The sequence below is a fragment of the Amphiprion ocellaris genome, chromosome 22 (genome assembly GCF_022539595.1).
Source record: "Amphiprion ocellaris isolate individual 3 ecotype Okinawa chromosome 22, ASM2253959v1, whole genome shotgun sequence".
NCBI lineage: Eukaryota > Metazoa > Chordata > Actinopteri > Pomacentridae > Amphiprion > Amphiprion ocellaris.
In genome coordinates, this window is record NC_072787.1 from 18,359,385 (window position 1) to 18,379,477 (window position 20,093).

The following is a 20,093-nucleotide window of genomic DNA, read 5'->3' on the forward strand; positions in this document are numbered from 1 at the left end:
TTATTGATTGCAGTGAAACGAAATTATACCTCACTGTAAAGTGGAGCGGAGCCCTGTTGGACACAGTTAATGATCCTCTTATAGCAGTTCATATAATTCCCACCGCATCTCCACTCTCTCTTGTCATGTGTTCAATCCATCAGCTGTAATTAGTCAGAGCTAATGGGTCTCATCTTGTGGAAAAGGGCTACTTCTTTGCTGGCTTTTCACTTTCTATCTGTGCAGACGGACTAATGGGTATTTATTCAAATAAATACTGAGTAGTGGCTTTTAGGAGGCTCCTTATGCAATTGTATAGAAATGTTGTTTAAACTAGCATGCTAGCACCTTCCCCATAAGCCAATATGCTAGTTACATTTGTGAATGCTTAATTTAAATTATGAACACACTATCTTTTATGAGATTTTTTTAATGTTTGTTTTGTTTTTTGGGCATTTTTGCAACAGAAAAGATGGGGGAACGTCCTTTAGGAAAGTTTGTTGTATTTTCTTTCTTGCAGTCCAATTTTTCAAATTTTTGTCTGACCTTGTCTAAGATATCCTTCATGTTTTTTCCGAGTAAGCTTTATAATTGGTAAGCAGAAGTGGTTATTTTTACACAGAGCCTGTCCAGCTCTTTCACCCTTTTCCAGTCTTTATGCTAAGCTAACATACAATAGCTTAGCTTAGCATTAGCTACGTGGCTTCACATCAATGTACAGACGTGGGAGGGGTTTCACATTTTTTTTCTCTTATCTTTACAAAGTGACTAAGCATATTTTCCAAAATATTTTTTTTTTTTTCAAGAAGATGGTGCCTGACAATTAAGAATTACTTTCTTTATCCTTGTGGTGACTTGACTCCATGGTAAACACAGGAACACATTAAAAAGCAAACCTTACTGAGTCACAGCCATAAAAACTATTTATTGCCTTTTACAACAAGCCAACGGCTTGAGCACGCGTACAGGATCAGTCCAAGATCCGAGTAAACTGAACACAGTGACGTAAGTCTCTACAAGGACTGGAATTCTTCCTCATGTCTTCCTCAAAATGCTTAACTTGGAGGTAAAAATAATCTGTTTGAGGTAAAGGACAAACTTCTGATGGCGTTAGTGCTGGGCTCGGTATGGCTGTTGTTGGCCTTCGTTGTGGCTTATAACCCAGTGTCGGCGGCCGCCTGTTCAAACCAGGAGTTTACCTGCACTCAGGGTTTATGTGTGGCTCCGGACTGTGTCTGTGACTTTACTAACGACTGTGAAGACAGCAGCGATGAGAAAAACTGTGAGTAAAATGTGACAATTTACAATCTAAAACTGATTGTTATAAAGGAGAATTAAAAGAAGGCAGACTAATTAGAGACAGCAGCCAAAGCGTACTTCGGATGAGCATAAAACTAAAACTTGTACATAATTCACAGGTGGCTGCAGTTCATTGATTCTGTAAATGTGCCAGGGAAATGAACATTTTCAGAGGATTGTAGCTGCTATGGGCAGTAAATTGCCTCTCTCTGAGAAAAAGATGGATGAACCTGGATTCAACACGTCCATGATGTGCCATTATGATATTTCATTCAAAATCATCTAGCCTATTTATAGCTGAAATGAGGGGAAAACATGCTGTTTCTGAACAGGACCTGGATAATGGATGACTGTCACTGAAAAACAGAATTTCTTTAGTCTTGTTTTTTCTCATCAGCTTCTGTTACGAGGCCGTTCAGTGTTCATTTTCCACTAGCGAGCTGTTAGCTGTTACATTGCATTGTTCATACCCATAATATGAAATAGTCATACTAAGGCACTATTTTAAGTTCTGGCTTAGGAGTATATGTTACAATATTTAAGAATTTCTTGCTTGCATGCAGGTGATTGAAATAAACTTACTAGAAATTCAGTAATAAAGAATGATGCTTAGTTTTTGTGCACTTAGCATCACAGTCCAGCTCTGCATAACACTATGTATGACTACAGTATGTCCTAAAAATTTACTTTTATCTTGGAATAGACTTTTTTTTTAATTTCTTAATATGAAAATCAAGCTGCAGCTTCACATAAATCATCTTATAAAACTGTTGCTTTTTGCTACCATAATTGTAATTTTTGAATATTATAAAAGCCTAAAAGCATATTATCCATCTCTTATTTCACTGTTAGTCCGTTGTGTTTTTTGAGAGTGAATAGCTTGGTATTTTAAAGACTCAAAAATTAGCGATTTATTGCAAGCAATGCATGACAAGTAGGAATAAAGAAGATAAAGAATTAAATGTATGTATAAATGTAAAATGCACATGTCAAAATTGTAGACAAGCTTATGTAAAATGTACATGCTTGAGTGCAAATTTATGCAAAGATGTGGAAGATTATGTAACAGATTCATAGAGGGCAATTAGAAGTTATGCAGTTATCATTTTTAATAGCTATCATAAAAAATAAAATCTGAAATCTCCGTAGGTATGTTTGTTTTTCGCATATCTCAACACCCGTACATCCAGTTTGCTTCAAAGGCTAGCTTAGCATTAGCTTATTGTCCGTTGTTGTTATTAGCAGGCAAGTCATTGTTTTTGTTTAAAATGTCACAACAGCACTGATTTAAGTCCTACAAATGGGAGACAAACAACAGGAGATATTTTACAAAGAGGAAAGAAATTAAAAACATAGCTACATGCTTAGAATGTGAACGTTTTCAAGGCTATCTCTGGCAGGAAACATAAATAACATGTTAATAAGCTCTGCATCTTCTAGGCGTTGTCTCATACAACCTGATCAATGATTAGTTTCTCTACACTGGAAAACAAATAAACTAACTGCTTTATATATCTGATTTATGGTGCGAGTAAATTTGTGTGAAGTTTTCATGACAATACTTTGGGATTGTGCCAAATCAAAAATGTGATTCAAGACACCTCACTATAAATGTCATTTGTTGAATCAGTAGTAATCCGGTCTAATATATCTATGACGATATAGTATTAACACTCCTGCATTACAACCCACAGATTAAACCCAATCTACTGAATAATACTAATGAAAGTGAAAGTAGCAGTACACTTAAGTGTTACTCTTTTCTTTTGCAGGTTCCACATATACAAGATGTGACTTTGAGGAGGGTTTCTGTGAACTGATCCAAATCTCAGAGAAGCCCTCAAAATGGATCAGAACAACTGAAGTTGCAGGACTCAAGCATGACCACAAAAACAAAATAGGTTGGAGCAGCTAACATTTCTTCATACAAATCACACCTATAATGAATGTTTTCTTCATATTTTCCTCCTCTCTCTTAGCACATTTTCTTTCGCTTTCACCTGTTGGAGGAAACAGAACCCGTGCAGATCTGAGCAGTCCTGTTTTCCTACCAAGTCACACCTGCCAGGTAACAGAATCCTCCGATTCTTGCATTAACTAAGGCAAAAGCCATTTATAATGTTGTGACACCTGATGGGCTTCCTTTCATTTTTTATTCGTCAGCTGAGTTTCTACTATTATGTCGGGGGAGCACATGGAGATCTTCAGGTCCTGGTTCAGACTCATCCAGCAGATCAGAGTACAGAGGTGTGGAAACAGTCCACACAGCTGCAGACGGAAACATGGCTGCGGACGGTGATTCGATTTTCCAGCAGTCACAGTTTTCAGGTCTGTAATAGCCATTTAATTTACTATAAATGATGTTTGATATTGAAATAGTTTGTTGCATATCATATTGAGGCATTGTATATAACTTACAACTGTATTATGTCGTAGTATGTTTTATATCAAGTCTAATTAGCAATATTTTGTATGCTTTATATATAGATAATAGATATCATAAATGATTATTGCATCACTCCAGACATCAGTTTGTTAGTCTGACTCACCAGATGTAGACTGTGGGTGTAACCCTATCCTGCCATTTACGTTGTGTATTTTACACTATATTTTCCTCCCTTTCTGTTATCTGCGAGCTGTGGTTTTCAACACCATTCAAACAGGAATTTACAGGCCTAAAATGGCAAGTTTTAGTGAAGACTTAGATGTGCTATAATAATAATGCTCGGTTCTTTCAGTGAATTTAGCTATTTAAATGACAGTCTGCCTGCTTTGTAAATGTTCCACCAAAACAATTCCCTCATCACTATTTTGTTTACTGTTTCTGTCAAAGGTGATTGTGTTTGGTTTAAAGAAATACACACAAGCCAGAGTGTCTTTTGCTCCTCATAGAATACTGATTGTTGGTGCAGCCATAACAATCTGCATCACTGACACCATACTGTGGAAATAGTTCTGGTTATGCAAAACTACCAGTTTGTTAATGGTTAATCAAATGTTTTATTACATTTTGCCCCAGATATGCTATTCTTATTTCCCTTTCTAATTGTTACAGTTATCTGTCTGCAATATTTTAAGATGCTTTTAACGTTGTCTTCGATTGAAGTAAGGTTAATTTAAAACTGCATGTCAGAGAGGTGCTGAATCTGGTATACTGTAGTCATGCAGATCATCAGCAACATGGCTACAAATGGAGGGTAATGGTGTTCTGTAATGACTGGATGCGTGAACAAGTTATGCTTATGAAGATGTACAGCTTACTTTTCCCTTATCGTTTTGTACTATCAGCACCTTTCAGACACTGACTGTATCGGCTTCATGTCTGAATGATCACTGTGGTTACTTTTTCATCAAAGTTAGTTAATCTTGCTAGGTCGAATCCAGATCCTTTTCCATAACACTTTCAACTTGACAAGAGGTTGAACTACATGCTATAACATTATTGGTTTGGAATAACGTTGCTTTGAGTTGTGTGATTGGATTTGGGCACGGCTTTTTCCACATTTCAGCACAAATATTAAACTTAAAAACATCACAGAGAGCACAAAAACACTGTCAAAATCACAAAACACCTTTCTCAATGACTTTGGTCTACAATTTTTACATATGCTAGGCTACAAATTGAAATTTAAATGCAATAAAAACTTGATTGCAGTGAAAACAGACTAGCAGCCCCTATTAGTGATACTCACCACTAGTAACTGATGTTGGTTCTTAAGTTTAGTTTGTTGTTTCCAGCTGTTTGTAGGAGTGTTTCCTTTGAGTTTATCAACTACGTAAGGCGTCAAACGGCAGCAGGATCCAGAATTACACCTATTTATGTACATGAAACAACAGCGCCTGTAACTTTATTAATCATTCATAATTATTAGTTATCCCCAACATGAAGACAGGATTGATTAGGTACACATACATAGTGACAGACCTTAGGTTGAGTCCTGAGCTCCATCACAGCTGTCGGGATAGTTTTATTTTATTCTTGGTAAAGTAGTAGATTATCCTCACACATAGACAGATTTTTTTAATTATTCGGAAAATCATAAATATACCAGGCTGGTAGTTATGTGGGCAGTTTCCTAAGCTGCTAAAAGTTTAGACTGGGCCTTTATTATACATTATACATCACTTGATGTACCGTCCAATCTTGTGTGAATAACACATTTGTATACATACAATGGCTTTCTTTGTCACTGCTATATGTCTGAATGAAGCTATGAGAAACATGGATGGGAAGGACTTTTGTCTTAACGTTGTCTCTTTGACAAACTGATGAAGCCAGCAATGTTATGTATCCAATGTCTGAAAATGTCAATAATGTGGTTCAAAAGCTGTCTTATTTGTCATATTTTTATGAGGTGTTATGGTATAGTTTGAGGTTCCTTGAAACTAATAAAGTCATCACGGCAGAAATAAGCTGCCCTACAGGAGCCATTTATGTGCATTGAGAGGGTACTGACCCAACTGGACCCTTCAGAGGCCATCTGGAGTCTTCTGAAGCCTGCTGTTTGTGCCCTTCCAGTATCCTCAGACAATGTCATGTGTCGCCTTCTCCTCTTCTCTGCCTTCACCATCTGTCACTGAGTACAGTCAGCTTAGCTTCAAGACAAGGCAACCCGGTACCAGCAGTAAAGATGGGTCACCCCTCTGCTCACATTCACTTTCCCCTCCATTAATCCACTTACAGTTTCAGAGCCAGTTGAGTTAACTGGGTGTTTACTTACTGGGTAATTTAAATTTTTGCTTCATGAGCTCCACTTCTAGGTTACGGTTGTTGTCTGATTGTGTTGCAGAAAAACTTCCTTCCTTTGGTCAGCTTTACTAATATTTGTACATATAATATCTACAACCATTTTTGCCTAAAGTTGGAGACAGAAATTCTAATCTTTGATCTGATTAAGGAGTGTTTTTGCTGAACTGCTTCTACTGACAATAAGGATAAGTGAGTCTGATTTTCTGAAAGCGAGCATACATTGTCTGCATCAGATAAACGCACTAGTTTGGCTGTGAAATCCTAAATAAGCAGCTCGGCGCACTCCTTGCTTTAGATTGTATTACTCTTATAACCTCAATGTCCAATTTTGGGAGTAAAAGAAATCACATCTGACAAGCATGACTGATGGAAATTCTGTATTTGAGTGCATTTTCACATCAGCCACGATGACACAATCTACCATTTGTTTAGACCAGTCATAAATGACGGGCCGTAAAACTGTGCTGGTGTAGATAAAGCCGTTCTGTGGACTTTGATCAGTGCTTCAATGCTATTACTCTGATTGCATGCTGACAAAGACAAATTGTTGTTGTTAGCACCACGGCTATGAGGATGGCAATGCCTGTCTCTAACTAAACAACGCTAACAACTATTGGATAGGTTGTCATGAAATCGACCCATTCATGAGCCACAAAGGATGAAGAAAAAGACTTCATTGATTTACTGAATTTCCGTCATAGTTTTTCTCATATCCAGTTCAACATCTAAACATACATTGCATAATACTGTATATTATGCCCAAATTTCTGTTATCTGTGAGACTGATTAGGGCCCGAGCATCAAAAGCGGTGAAAATTTAACACGTGAAAAGTGGCAAAAAAATTTAGATTTTTTTATGGTACCTGCGCAAGTGTGTGACAAAATGGCTCAATAGCGTCCCCTGTAACATTTGTACAAAATTACTCCCTGGAGGATGTGTAAAGCACTTTTTAACATTGGGTGTCTGCCTACTTAGCCTTGTTTTCTCAATAGGGTCAAGTCTTAAGCCTCTTTCAGACATGCTCTCCTTTCTGTTAATCTGTCGGCAATTTGACATTTTGTTTTCATGCACCCTCATCAAAAGTTGTGCAGACAGTGTTACTACATAGACACACATATATTCACTATCATTAAAACAAACTCATTTTGTTGTAAAAAGCGCTGACTGGGTGATAACTTTCCTCTTCTTTTATGCTTGTATCTACCAGGTGGTAATTCGAGGGGAACTTTCAGCTGACAGTGAAGCCTTCGAGGTCCTGGCCGTCGATGACTTATCCTTCAGTCCTGGCTGCATGATTCTGTCTGGTACCGCTACCATTAATAACAACTCACTACACAGACGGGACGAGTTCAGACCTTGACATTTTGAAATATCGCCACACATAAACAGACCGCCGCAAGCTTGTTTTGAATACTGATGAACACCTGGGATGGGATTCATAACAGAATAACTGAATCGTTAAAATAGTGCTTACTGCACATTTCCTTGCGCTGAATATGGAGCAGTCACTGCCACAATGTATGGCTTTATTTGTGCCTGCTGTAGCGTGCTGCCCACTCATCACTGATGAATATGATACAGCTCAACGTCTTGGCTGAGAGCGTTCAATAAAGCACCGTTCACTTGGCATTTTGGATGTAATTCTACCATTTTTTATGTTTAGCACAAACTGTAGCATCTGCACAGCTGCTATTGTTCATCCTGTATTGGAAGATGATCCACTTTTGAGCCCATAAAGTAAAGTGCAGCAGAACGTTTTTTATTGATTGTCTTGTTTAGAATATCAACGTGCGGCCGGCAGCTTTCTTCGGCCTCTTTAGCTCCATCTGGAAAATAATGTCACTGGTTAGATGTCAGCAGTTCAAGGAAAGCTCCGCAGTTTTACTACAACGTTCGAAAGATTTTTACTTAACTCCTTGAACCACAAGTTGTTTCTGGGTGTTTCATTTGCTCCTGCCACATCTCATTCCCTGTGAGCTCGTTTCACTGCAATATAAAGTTCTGCACCTCAATGGAAACAGCACAGCCATGACTAGAAGTAGAGACAACTGAAAAATATCATCCATGCAGTAGGACATAGTTGTAATTCTTAGTGTCGTACAAAAGTGACTTAATTGATTATTTATATTACAAAAAATTGAAAAATCCAAGATGTTATCAATGCTAGAAAAATTATGGAGGCACCACATACTATAGATTTTGAACTACTTATATTTTAAACTTGTTTACACACTAGTCTCCTATCCACTCTGTGTAAACACAGCCTGCAGTTCAACCCAATTCAGTCAAAAAGGTCCATTAATTTTTGTCATGTGACTATTAGTTACAGCTGAGTCACTGATGGTTTCACTGTTGCCCTAAGAAGTACAGACTTTTTTTGAATCTAGTTCAAGCCTCTGGTTTTTCATTTGGGGAAATTGAAAATTAGACATTTTGACAGTGATTTTTCATGAAATAACACATTTTAATGCTTTAGATTTGGTTAATTTTCCTGATGGAGGGCACAACACAGATGTGTTGTTAAATGACTGTTGGAAAGTTAAAAATCCAACAATTCCTTTAGTTTTACATTTTGTTGCTCAGAGCTGAGTTTTTGCTATTTTTTTTTCCATAACGTTCCTTTCCAACTCCTCAGTAGGTTTTGTGGTTCAAAAGGTTAATATTACATCCTTTGAATTATATAATAGCTCCTACTGTTACATTTATTCACTGTTTAACATGAAAAGTGCGGAGAAAGCTGTCTGACATACATGTTTTAGAAGTTTTAGAAGTAGTTATATGTTTCTTTTGCTTTTTAGTGAACCATGAGGCAACATACAATAAATATCTCAACAACCTTTTGATTAATTACAGTGAAGTTAACCCATTAACCCTTCAGAATCACTTACAATAACTTTTAATTCCCTGAATTTTCATTTATTGCCATCATCAAGTAAAAAAATTATGTCACCAATATGTCCAAATACTTGAAAGACTAACACCAGACAGTCATAAGCCTCAGATTTGTCTCAATGTTTGGTGCTAATTAGTAAATCTTTAGGGTCATATAGCCGCTAATGTAGCTGAAGACTCTATTTCTTGTTTTACCTAACCTCTGACTGTAAATACCTGTTGGTCTTCTGTTGTGTAAAGTAACTTTTCTGTAGGCAAATATTTCATTCAGGAGAGACACAAATGAGAGAAAGGCTTAACGAACAATTCAGTCATTTATTTAAAGTTTCATTGTTGCCATTAAAAGCAAAGCGCCGCTATAATGAACATTTTTATAATAATTATTGATTAAATGACAATGTCTATGTGTGAAGAGTCACTCTTAGCGGCAATCCTGCAGGAATCATTACCCAACTCGGAGCTTTTCAGCATTTTTCAGCTCATTGTTTTTTATTTTATAGCCACTCATTCAATTCACTCTCTCCTCTGTTCTTGAAAGCTCTGAGAATTCCAGTATAAACTAATTTGCCTGCACCAAAATGCAAACAAAGAGCAGGAACGTTTTTCTCCTATCAAATTCATCAGTTTTGTGTTTGCAGCTTTTTTCGCTGCTCTGAAGTTGCAAAACTCCTACTTCATCTTGCTTTAAGTCTGGTACATAGTGTTAAATAAGAGCAAAAGACATAGTGACTCACCTGTGTGACAAACTTCCGAGTCTGTTGGAGCGTCAGCAGGCCTAGTTTAGCATGTCTAAGTAGATGGGACAGACCAGAGTCACCTTGGCACACAGTCCCTCTCATTCCATCTGTCTTCTACTCTCTATAGTGGGTTTGTTAAACGCTCCAGAACTCAAGAAGAAAGGGTGATGTCTCTACAGCCTCATCGATCATATTAAAATCCTGAACAATGGTGCACAGAGCTTTTTAGAGCAAAATCCTAAGTTCAAGTCAGCTATTTTTACAGTCAGAGTCCTGGTAGGGGAGAAAGAATTAATGGGTTTCACATTAAAATACCACACAGACTTGCTTTAATATGTACAACGCATCCAGCCTGACCTGTTCATGGGAAAAAGGGCACTGTTTGATAAGTGGCTCTGATCCAATATCACTAACTGCATGCAATTACGGTCACTTACAGAGGAATCTTTATGTCCCTCATCCTTCATTATTCATCCTTATCCCATACATGGCCGATACATTTGTTTCACTGAATTATGGGTTCACAATATCAATGAATTTAGATTAAATGGACTGTCACTAATAATGGCAATATAACCGTTCAATATAGACTCTAATTAAATGGATGCAGGGTGAAAATAACACAGAGGCATATTATTGGAAACTGCACTAGCAGCTGAAGTTTGACGCCTCTTTTGCACCGCAGAACCGTAAATCTCACTCTTTTCATGTGTAAATGTTTGCAGGTGGTAGCTGGTCTGTGCGTGTTTTGGGAGATGGCCACTATATAATTTATTGTCGCTCTTCATTTATGTATAAATTATGCTTATGTGTCAGTAATTTGTGTTTCCAATTATGTAGCAGTAACAAATGTAATCGTTTGCTGGGTTATGATAACATTCTTTCAGGCTAATGACGGGCTATGGTTATTTATTTTTTCAGCATGTTAAATTTATTTGCAAGCCTTAAACTAAAAGCACAAGCAGGCAACTATTTCAAGAGTACCTTTGTGAATTATATGATATTAAATAATGGTTGATGACAGGGTACAAAGTTTGCATCATGAGTCACGTATGTGGTTGGATTTAGGCAACAAGGAGCTTGGTTAAGGTTAAGGAAAGACCTGTAGCGACTGAAGCATTGCAGGCTTTTTTCTGTGTTAAACCAACACTGTGATCTTTTTTTTTAGTCCTAAACATACTGAAGCTTCCGGTATAAATTCTTTGCAACTTGACAGACATGTTAATTAACAATACGTTTTATTAATATTTAATTGTGTTTTCACTTGCCAGACAAGATAATCCAAGTGGCATTTTGTTTCCAACTAAACGCACTTCTCGTTGCAGATTAGTTGTATATAAACCTAATTACCAGCCGACAGGATTGGCAAGAAAGCATGCGAAAAGTTTTGCCGATTAGAGCTGCACTAATCCAAATCCTTGTCACTTTTAATCCATCTCAGTTGTATCTTTTGCTTTTCTCCTTGTTTTAAAACTTAGTTGCAACAGAGAAGTAAAAGCAGCAACCTTTAATAGACATTTTTTCAATAGCAGGCCTAAAGCCATTTAAAAATTGGGCAATTTTTCAACTATGTTTCCAATGCTCTTCATAAGCGTAATGAAATTGGGTTCATTTAAGAGATGGGGTCTTAGATGTACTATTGATCAAAATATATGAACTTCATTCATTACTTCACTGTTAAATCTAATCTTCTGTAACACAGCTAATGTACTTACTCTTCTCTGGAAGCAGCTGAGCTCATCTATATTAATCCACCATGAGCTTTTTAATGATGAAATCACATGACAGGAGTCAGCGATAACAACTGTAACTCTTTGTGTGTGGTGGGTCTACATTTGATTTAATAGCTCTTGGGGATCAGAGTGCCTCTTGCAACTGCAATTCCACCGATCGTATTAATGTCTGATTTTTTTTTTTTTTTTAATTTCTGTGACAGAGAGCAGTGTTCCTCCTCCTCCTGCTTGCCCTCCTTTGTGGTTTGACTGCGGCGGGGGGGAGTGTATTGAAGAGAACAAAGTGTGTGACTTCACCCCAGACTGTCTCCATGGAGAGGACGAAGCCAGCTGCCGTAAGAACCTTATTACCGAGTAACACATTCAAATAACCCTCATCCCGTTAGTGTGTTTGACTGAGCGACAGTTGGTGATTCGTCTGGCAGCATGATGGCTGTTTCCTGATTTGGGGTTGTTGTTTTTATTGGCCCAGCATGAATCAGAGCTACGTTTTTTCTTTATGACATTTTAAAATGATTTGACAGAATGTGAAAGCGTTATCTAATCAGTTGACACCACATTTTCACCTTAAGATCTATAGTTTCACATTGGAAGTTTTTATCTTTACATAATACTCTCCTTATTACTTAAAATAGAAACACAGGGCTCTTCCATGTAATTTAACAATCAAATAGGTTATACCAGTGTATCTTTTTAGCTTTTCAGCTTTATTTCTATATATCAGCCATCATTGCTGCTGTATAGAGGTGTGAGGTGGGAAGAAACACTGGCTCCAACAGTGTTTTTGTCCATTCTGTTTTCTTATTCCAGTGTTTTTCTTTGAATAAGCTCCTTAAAGTTAACACAGAAACCTGAGGCTCTTCTGGATAATGCAGCTGTCTTATGGATTTAAATTGTGGCCCCAATGAGCCTCAGGTAGCGTTGCTATGGAGAAGAAGCTAGTGTGAATCTGTGCTTTGTTGCTGCAGTTGTTCATAAAATGTGTCATCAAAACTGACACAGTTTTCGCCAATTGCATGTTTCTTGCTAACATACACCTGAAAATGTTATGCACATTTGTATGCCTTCGACTTTCCAGCAAGAACCAAATGTTTTGTAACACAGTAATTATTTGGACACATGCTGGAACCTAGAAAGTTTCATGCCAATCTGAGCTGTACAAATGCTCCCACTGTGACTCGCTTGACATGTTTTATGGAAAAACAAACAGTGCTGCCTGAAATATCTCCTCCTGCTCTGTAACTGTATAAGGAAGGCAGATTGGAAGCACAGTTTCCAAATTAATACAAAATTGACCCAGAATCCACAAGTGAATTTGATTTCTCAACAGTGCAATCTTCACCTTTCACTGGACATTTCTTCATTGTTACCACTGTGTTTATATATACCTGCATCGATTTTCATTAAACAGAAATTTTAGAAACCCTCTTATTCTAACGTCTGCTTTGGATTAAGTCACTTAAATAACTCTTGCCGCTGTACCTCCAAAAAGCTGCTTTAGCTTTTACACCAAGCCTCTCAATTGAAAAAAATTCTAACCTGGTTCCTTTTGTCACTCAGTTGATTGATTTTTACTTGGGAATCGGTGACTCTGCTGCACTGTTGTTCTCATGTGGTAGCACATACAAATTCATAGTCTCCAAAGTTTTGATGCACACAAGCTGCTGTCTTTTTTTGTCAAAGAACCGGATATATTGGACTCAGTTGTAAATCATTTGGTGTGGTGATTTAACCAAGAAAAAGCTCCACATACTTTACAACTCTATTTGACAATATTCCTCAACCGACAGACTTTGCCCTGCTGTCATGGAACTTTTCAGCCACGTTAGTTGAAAAATTTAGATTTTAATTTCATTCTTGGCCTTAAAAACAGCTATTGACACAACAATCCCACCACAAGACCCATTAGTCAGCATCGTGGAACTTTTGATCTGAACTGTGCTCAGAAAAGTGTAGAACTCAGTCCTCTCAGAAAGATCTTCTCATGTGACTGAAAATCAGCTACTAACAAAGCTCAAAATGTTGTTTCTAAGGTCACAAATGAATAATTTCCTATATTTCTCTATTCAATCAGCCTCTGAGTGTGACTTTGAAGGTGGATCTTGTGGCTGGTATGAGCTCACCCCTGGCGACGGCTTCGACTGGTTCAAGGGCACGTCTATGGAGGTTTCTCCAGAATACTACGGTCACCCACCACCACTGGACCACTCCACTAACAGCAGTGAAGGTAGGGGTCACCCTACAAATACACAGCACCATGTGACGTGTACAGTCAGCGCAAATAAAAATAGAAATGTGATGAGCTGATAAAGCGATTTCACTGAGTCCAGGATGTTTGGTCAGAAATAACTGGAAAATGATTATATTATTGACAGATTAAATCGATGTTTTGCAGAAGAAAATCCTTCGTCTGTGTTTTTGAGAGATAAGCACTTCATGGAGAAATGCTTTCTCAGCCATCTGAATAATAGAAAGCAGATCGACATATGCTGTACCCATTCTGCGTGGTAACATCATTCATTGAAATGAACGACACACTACAATAGTTTCTTCTGGGCGTATGTACCACAGCATGTCACTGTATATTATGCCTCATTACATCTTTAGACTTTTTCTACACATTTACCCTCCAGAACAGACTTAACTCTTCGAGGCGTGGATTTAACAAGGAGTTCTTGTTGCAGGCTGACTCCATGCAGGCACCATCTGCTGTTTTTGTACGAACATGCTGAGAAAAGACGCTCTGTTAGGTTTAGATTTCGAGGCTGTGCAGAGACTAAACGGAAGCTTTGTGAAATGACATGTATCCTGATGGGTGCATCTGTTTGAAGATGCAGAAAATATGACTGTGACCATTCAAAGACTTATCTAGTCTGCAACAATGTGCCGATATATGGGGCTGTTTAAACAGAGCTTATTTAGCAGTTAGACGTTTAATATCAGCTAAGAAAGCTGTTTGTTCATACCCTAGTATAGACCAGGAGTCATTTTTCATATTCCTTTTTTAAATAGTTTTTACCTTCACAGACAAAGGCAAAACACAATAACTGTCTCTTATCTTATCTTATGTACATATTTGGAAAAAACTAGGTAATTAAGAAAGTCAGGACTTGATCAGATGAATTACAGTGTTGCTTCCATATATAAATAAATGTTTTAGCTATACCAAACACATACAGCATAAATTTTGCAAACAATAATAAAGCACTGCCTGTAATCACAATAGAGCGTGCTGCTATCACCACAGACATGAAGTTTTATGTATTTGCACATTTTAATTGTTTAATACAGATACAAGCAGCTGTACACTTACATAAACTAGACAATAATCAGATTTTGGTGCGAAACTAGTCTAATTTAATTCTTTATTACACGATAAAAATGTTAACTTGCTGGCTGAGAGAGTCATGGCTACCCATAGCTAAAGCTAAAACTACATTTACTTATTTATTTACATTTAATTTGTCCTTCCAGCCATCTGTAAGTGGAAAATATCAGTTCTGATGAACTGATAACTCGTTAAACTGATTTATTTCACTTAACTTTATTGAATAGGTGGCTGAAATTTTTGCTCTTTATCATGAGATAAAGAGCAAAAATCAAGAGAGCTAAAAACTTGCTAAAACTAGGTCGCTTAGCAGATTTCAGTTACTGTCACCTCAGCTTTGGTGGAATTTAGGTGACATGTTGTGATTAAGGTACTTTTAAGTCTCACACTTTTATCAGTTATTTAAAACTATGTTCTTACAATGCTTTTAGCATAAATACTAATGATAGACACCTAGCAAAAATAGAGCTGGTTTTAAATTGAATTCCCAGCAACTATGGACTGCAAATAAGACAAATTAAGTTGTCTTCTAGAAGAAAGAAAGACAAATGCTGAAAGAAATTATTATGTTGGTAGATATTGCACTTTCCTTTTACATTTGAAAAGATATGTATGGTTATAAATCTAACTATACTTGCATGTGTTCTTGGCCAACTAAAAGGGGTCATATTTAGATATTGTTGGCAAGCCAGCATGATTTGGTAATTGGTGTGAGATGAAATGGCTTTCTCTGAGCTGCTATTTGCAAGACAAAACACTGTTGCCAAGGCAACGTCAGTGGATAGGATATATGTTTTATTTATCCCTCAATTCGTATACGTGAGACACTTTAATGCGCAACAATCCCAGAGGGAGAGGTCGATAAAATGGACCCATCTGGTAACAACAACAACAATGTGGGGAAAGCGTTTAGTAAATGAAACTCTCAACTGTCTGCTTCCGTAACAGTTGCGGCTTTTTTTTTTGTAAAGGTGACTCACAGTCTGTGTAGTGGAAAAACTTATTTGCAGAACTTAGATAAAGCAGATGCTGAATATGGTTTGAATATTAATTAACATCTCACTCACTGCAGGTCATTTCATGTTTATACTGAAGAACAGCAGCAGTCTATGTCCACCAGCGGTTCTCCGAAGTCCCTGGTTCCAGCAGTCAGCCTCCGGCTGCACTATGACCTTCTGGTGAGACAGCCTGCTTCCCTCTACCAACTTTCATTTCTTTTGCAGACCGATAAAGTTGTTCAGCATGTTTTATTCTCATAAGCAGCATTATTCCATGTATAGATTCACCCACACTTTTGGACCATTTCCAGTCTCTCAACGTCTGTGTGTATTTTGATCTTCCTCTCTTTCATCCAACCATCATTTCAACTGTCTCAGCGCTGCTCGCTTTGCATCTCCCTTATCTCACTGTAACACACAATGAGATGATCCACATACGAATCTGTCATATTCTGACAGTTTTGTGGCCCCTTAAAGTTTATATCAAATGACAGATTAGAATTTCCCACTGGGTGATTGGGATTCTCCTGGCAGGAAAGTGCAGGAGGTTTATAAATTTTAGGTTATCAACAGAGTTAGCAAAAGTCATCATGTATTACGTCGAGGAAGCATTACGCATTATCATGAGAGGAATCTGAGATTTACACTATCTGGAGTGAGAAAATCATTTCAAAAGCATTACACCACACCACAGAATGCACACATTGCTGTGCTGGAAATTATTGTCAGTATAATGTTAGCTTCCATCTCTTTCTTATCCCCCTCAGGCATTATAACTCGGGTATATCTTTGGGGGCTGCTGACATGTACCTTCGAATCAATGGAGTTCAAAACAATACTGTCATATGGAGAACGTTCTATGACCAAGGAACCCACTGGAACCAGGTCACCGTACAGCTAGGACGCATCACCCAGCCGTTCCAGATTGCTGTGGCTAAAATCAGTCTCGGCATATTTGATGGTATCTCCGCTTTGGATGACATCACCTTCAAGAACTGTTCGATGCCTCCAGCGGTGGCAGAGTGTCCTCATCACACACATTTCCATTGTGTGCACACTAAAGCATGTGTAGACCATCTGCAGCTCTGTGATCTTGTGGATGATTGTGGGGATGAATCAGATGAGGAGGGATGTTGTGAGTATCTCAATAATATTACCTATATTTTTTAATATTTTGTACTGGAAAAAGTAATCGGATCCTTAAAACTAATTAAAAGTACTAATTGAAACTGAAGATTTATATGTGGAGTATGCTAAAAGGAACAAAAGTCAAAGTACTCATAAATGGTCTCTAAGATGGAAATATTATCTTCTTTTATCTGCATGTTAGTCGTCCATGGTTTGGTAATCCTAAGAGCTATGACAGAACTCAACTAGAATTACTTTTTGTTTCCTGAAGGTGTCTGACCTTCGATTCAAGAGTCTTCTTCAGAGACCAATGTAGAGTCTCAGGTTTTTATTCTCACCTCCAAATCACATAGTTCATGGCCCATTAATGACCGAAGACTCTCCGATATTCACTTAGATATAAAAAAGTATTGAGGAACCTTATGGGTGTAGCATTTCCTTTTGTAGCTGGCTGAAGATGTTGCTTGTTTATTTACTTTATTATAGTTTCAATGAAAGCTTGAGGCTGCTCCATTCCAAAGGATCATAAGTTAAATAAAATTATTAAGGGAGGTAGGGAAAAAGAAAAAGAACTTTACCTCACGAATTTGTATTCATTTTTCATGCTTTTTGGGGAAATATTCATGAAGGGAGACTGTATTAGGATCCTTTCCATTAAAGGACTCTCCACTGATTTCCCGCATCAAAGTCGGTGTGCCTGTCTTTGGTAGTATTACAGCAAATGTGAAAAAAAAATTGTGTAAAGCCTTTTGTGGCTCCACAAGGAGCTATAACTCTGCTTGAAGCTAGTAGCTTGAGGCTATATTAGCTGCTACTAGCTTAACAGCATAATCTTAAAAGGAACTGTTGGTGGTCGAACTACACTGTGGGTAATGTAGGCACCAGGAGTTGACAAGCAAAAAGACTGCATGGAGTTAAAAGATGACTTCTCTGGGTCTGCTGCATTGATTTTAGTACCTTTCTGAATTTGAAAAAGTTATACCGTTGATGCTAAATCAGTAGAGCTCGGTGTAAGTAATTTACAATGCCATAAAATGGCCCCTCTGAGTGATATACTATTGCTATAGATATCTAAGTAGTATTTTATTATTGTTGCTGGGGAAGATGGAGCTAAATTTGCCGTTCTATATTATACAGCTTCATAATATTTTAAAAGATCACCTTTTAGTTTTACTTTTAATCTGGAAAATAGCTTGCCATTATAGAGTTAAACAATTTTAGACTAGAATAGAGGTGTAAAGTACTGGTAAGTAGAAGTACCTAGAAACTCATCTTAAGTGTTGTGGTTACTTGTCTTGTATTTATTCTATCCTGCTGTAGCTGTTTTATGTTTTATTTCTGGCTCTACTTAAAATCAGCTTTCATGTCTCGTAGCTCCAGCGCTGCAGTGTAACTTTGAACAAGGACTGTGCAGCTGGACACAGGAACGGAGTGGATTAGATATGTTTGACTGGACCCGCATCCAAGGCCCGACTCCATCCTTCAATACAGGCCCCTGGAAGGACCACACACGGGGCACCACTTATGGCCACTACCTCTACATCGAGTCCTCTGTCCCCCAGGAGTTCAGAGACACGGCTGTGTTGCTGAGCAGAGTCTTCCAACCCACCCACCAGCATGGGAAGGACCCGTCCAAGTCCCGCCACCACTGTGTTTTCCGCTTCCATTACCACATGTTCGGGTCGCATGTGTTCTGCCTGGCAGTGTACATGAGGACTTACGCTACAGGCCGTGGTCACGTGCTGTGGGTACGATATGGAGACCAAGGAAACATATGGCACCGCAAGACTCTCTATCTCACCAGTGCTCGGCCTTTCCAGGTAAGGAAGGATATAATGCTCCAGAAACTGATACCGAAGAGGGAATTAAATGTTTTAGGTTTCTGCTTAATTATATAAGACTTAGTAGGTTTGGCTCCACATTAGTACTCTGGTTTAAGTCTTGTCCCTGGATATGATGGTTAAATAGCCATCACCTTAAGCTATCCTGCTCTATCCTATCGTAAATATCTAAATGCTCTACTTATACACAGTGCAGGGGGAAATGTAACTATTTGCGTTGCACACTGGTTAAGGTGCAAATCTTAGTTTAAACACTATAAAATGACCTCACATTCCACTGTGCATCATTTGCATTCAGTCCCAGCGGTGTATTTAAAGACAGACGTGCAGACATGAGCTCCAGGTAAACACAGTTCCTCGGCAGGCAACAATGAAGAGCTAGTGAAGCAAAGAGTCTGTGGACTCCAGCATTGCATGATGAAGATCTATTTAATAGCTTCACTGCTCAACATCGATCCCTCAAGATGGATGTTCTGTTGTCATTACTCATGAGTGAGTATAACCTGACAGGCACTTAAAGACTTTTCCTCTGCTGTGGCATTGAAAACAGCAGCTCTGTTTGGCAAATTAATTGACTGCAAAAGGGTTGAAGTGGGAAAAAGTGGCACTAATGAATTTAGTTCAGACTAAATGGGCACATGGCCAGAAAATGACAACATCTAATGATCAAACATCAACTTTGTCAGTTGCATCAACATACTAATACTGAAAATGCACTGAGATTCAACATGACCAATGCATTAAAAATGAATACTTTAACTGTATTAGGCAAAAAAATCAACAACACATTGAGGTATATTTGAATTTGACTGCCATTTTGAAAAAGTTTTTTTTTTCATTTTTTATTTATTTATTTATTTTTAAAATGGGACAGTTTGTATTAATGTACATTTTCATGTAAATACGAGAGATTGTAGCCATACGGCTAATTTCCATCTCAAGTCCCGTTGGCAGATCAAAGAGAATAACATAAAACCATAACTGAACAGAGACATTAAAAAAAACAAACAAAAAAAATGATAACAAATAGTGAACATAACAGACAAAAGCTGAGATACCAAGGCAGCTACCAAGCACTAATTAATCAACAGTTACACATGATTGTATTGCAAATATCTCTTTGTTGCTATTGCACACATCCCCATCTATATTTTATAGATTTACAAGCAGTTGGTGCAACTAAATCTTGACTTGTCTATTGAATTTATTGTGTGTTTATGACCACTTTACCTGTCGCCAGATTTTAATTGAAGGTACAGTTGGAGATGATTTTAATGGAGACATCGCCATCGATGATCTTTCCTTCTTGAACTGTGAGCCATATGAAGGTAAATGATTACACTCTGAAGGTAAACTTTTAGGGCAATCAGTGCTGTTTCCACTGTTAATTTGTTGTTTTATTCTATT

General features: G+C 37.8%; 1 protein-coding gene across 1 annotated transcript in view; it reads left to right on the forward strand.

The window, feature by feature from the left end:
• Positions 1-946: 946 nt before the first annotated feature.
• The window catches only part of malrd1 (MAM and LDL receptor class A domain containing 1), a 63,389-nt gene continuing 44,242 nt past the window's right edge, over positions 947-20,093 (forward strand). Inside the window, 11 exon segments of the mRNA XM_055006943.1 lie at positions 947-1,261; positions 3,051-3,179; positions 3,258-3,346; positions 3,442-3,606; positions 7,237-7,333; positions 11,595-11,726; positions 13,466-13,618; positions 15,792-15,897; positions 16,485-16,852; positions 18,220-18,665; positions 19,927-20,014. Of these exon segments, the coding sequence (XP_054862918.1) occupies positions 1,084-1,261; positions 3,051-3,179; positions 3,258-3,346; positions 3,442-3,606; positions 7,237-7,333; positions 11,595-11,726; positions 13,466-13,618; positions 15,792-15,897; positions 16,485-16,852; positions 18,220-18,665; positions 19,927-20,014 (1,951 nt within the window). The 5' untranslated portion in view covers positions 947-1,083.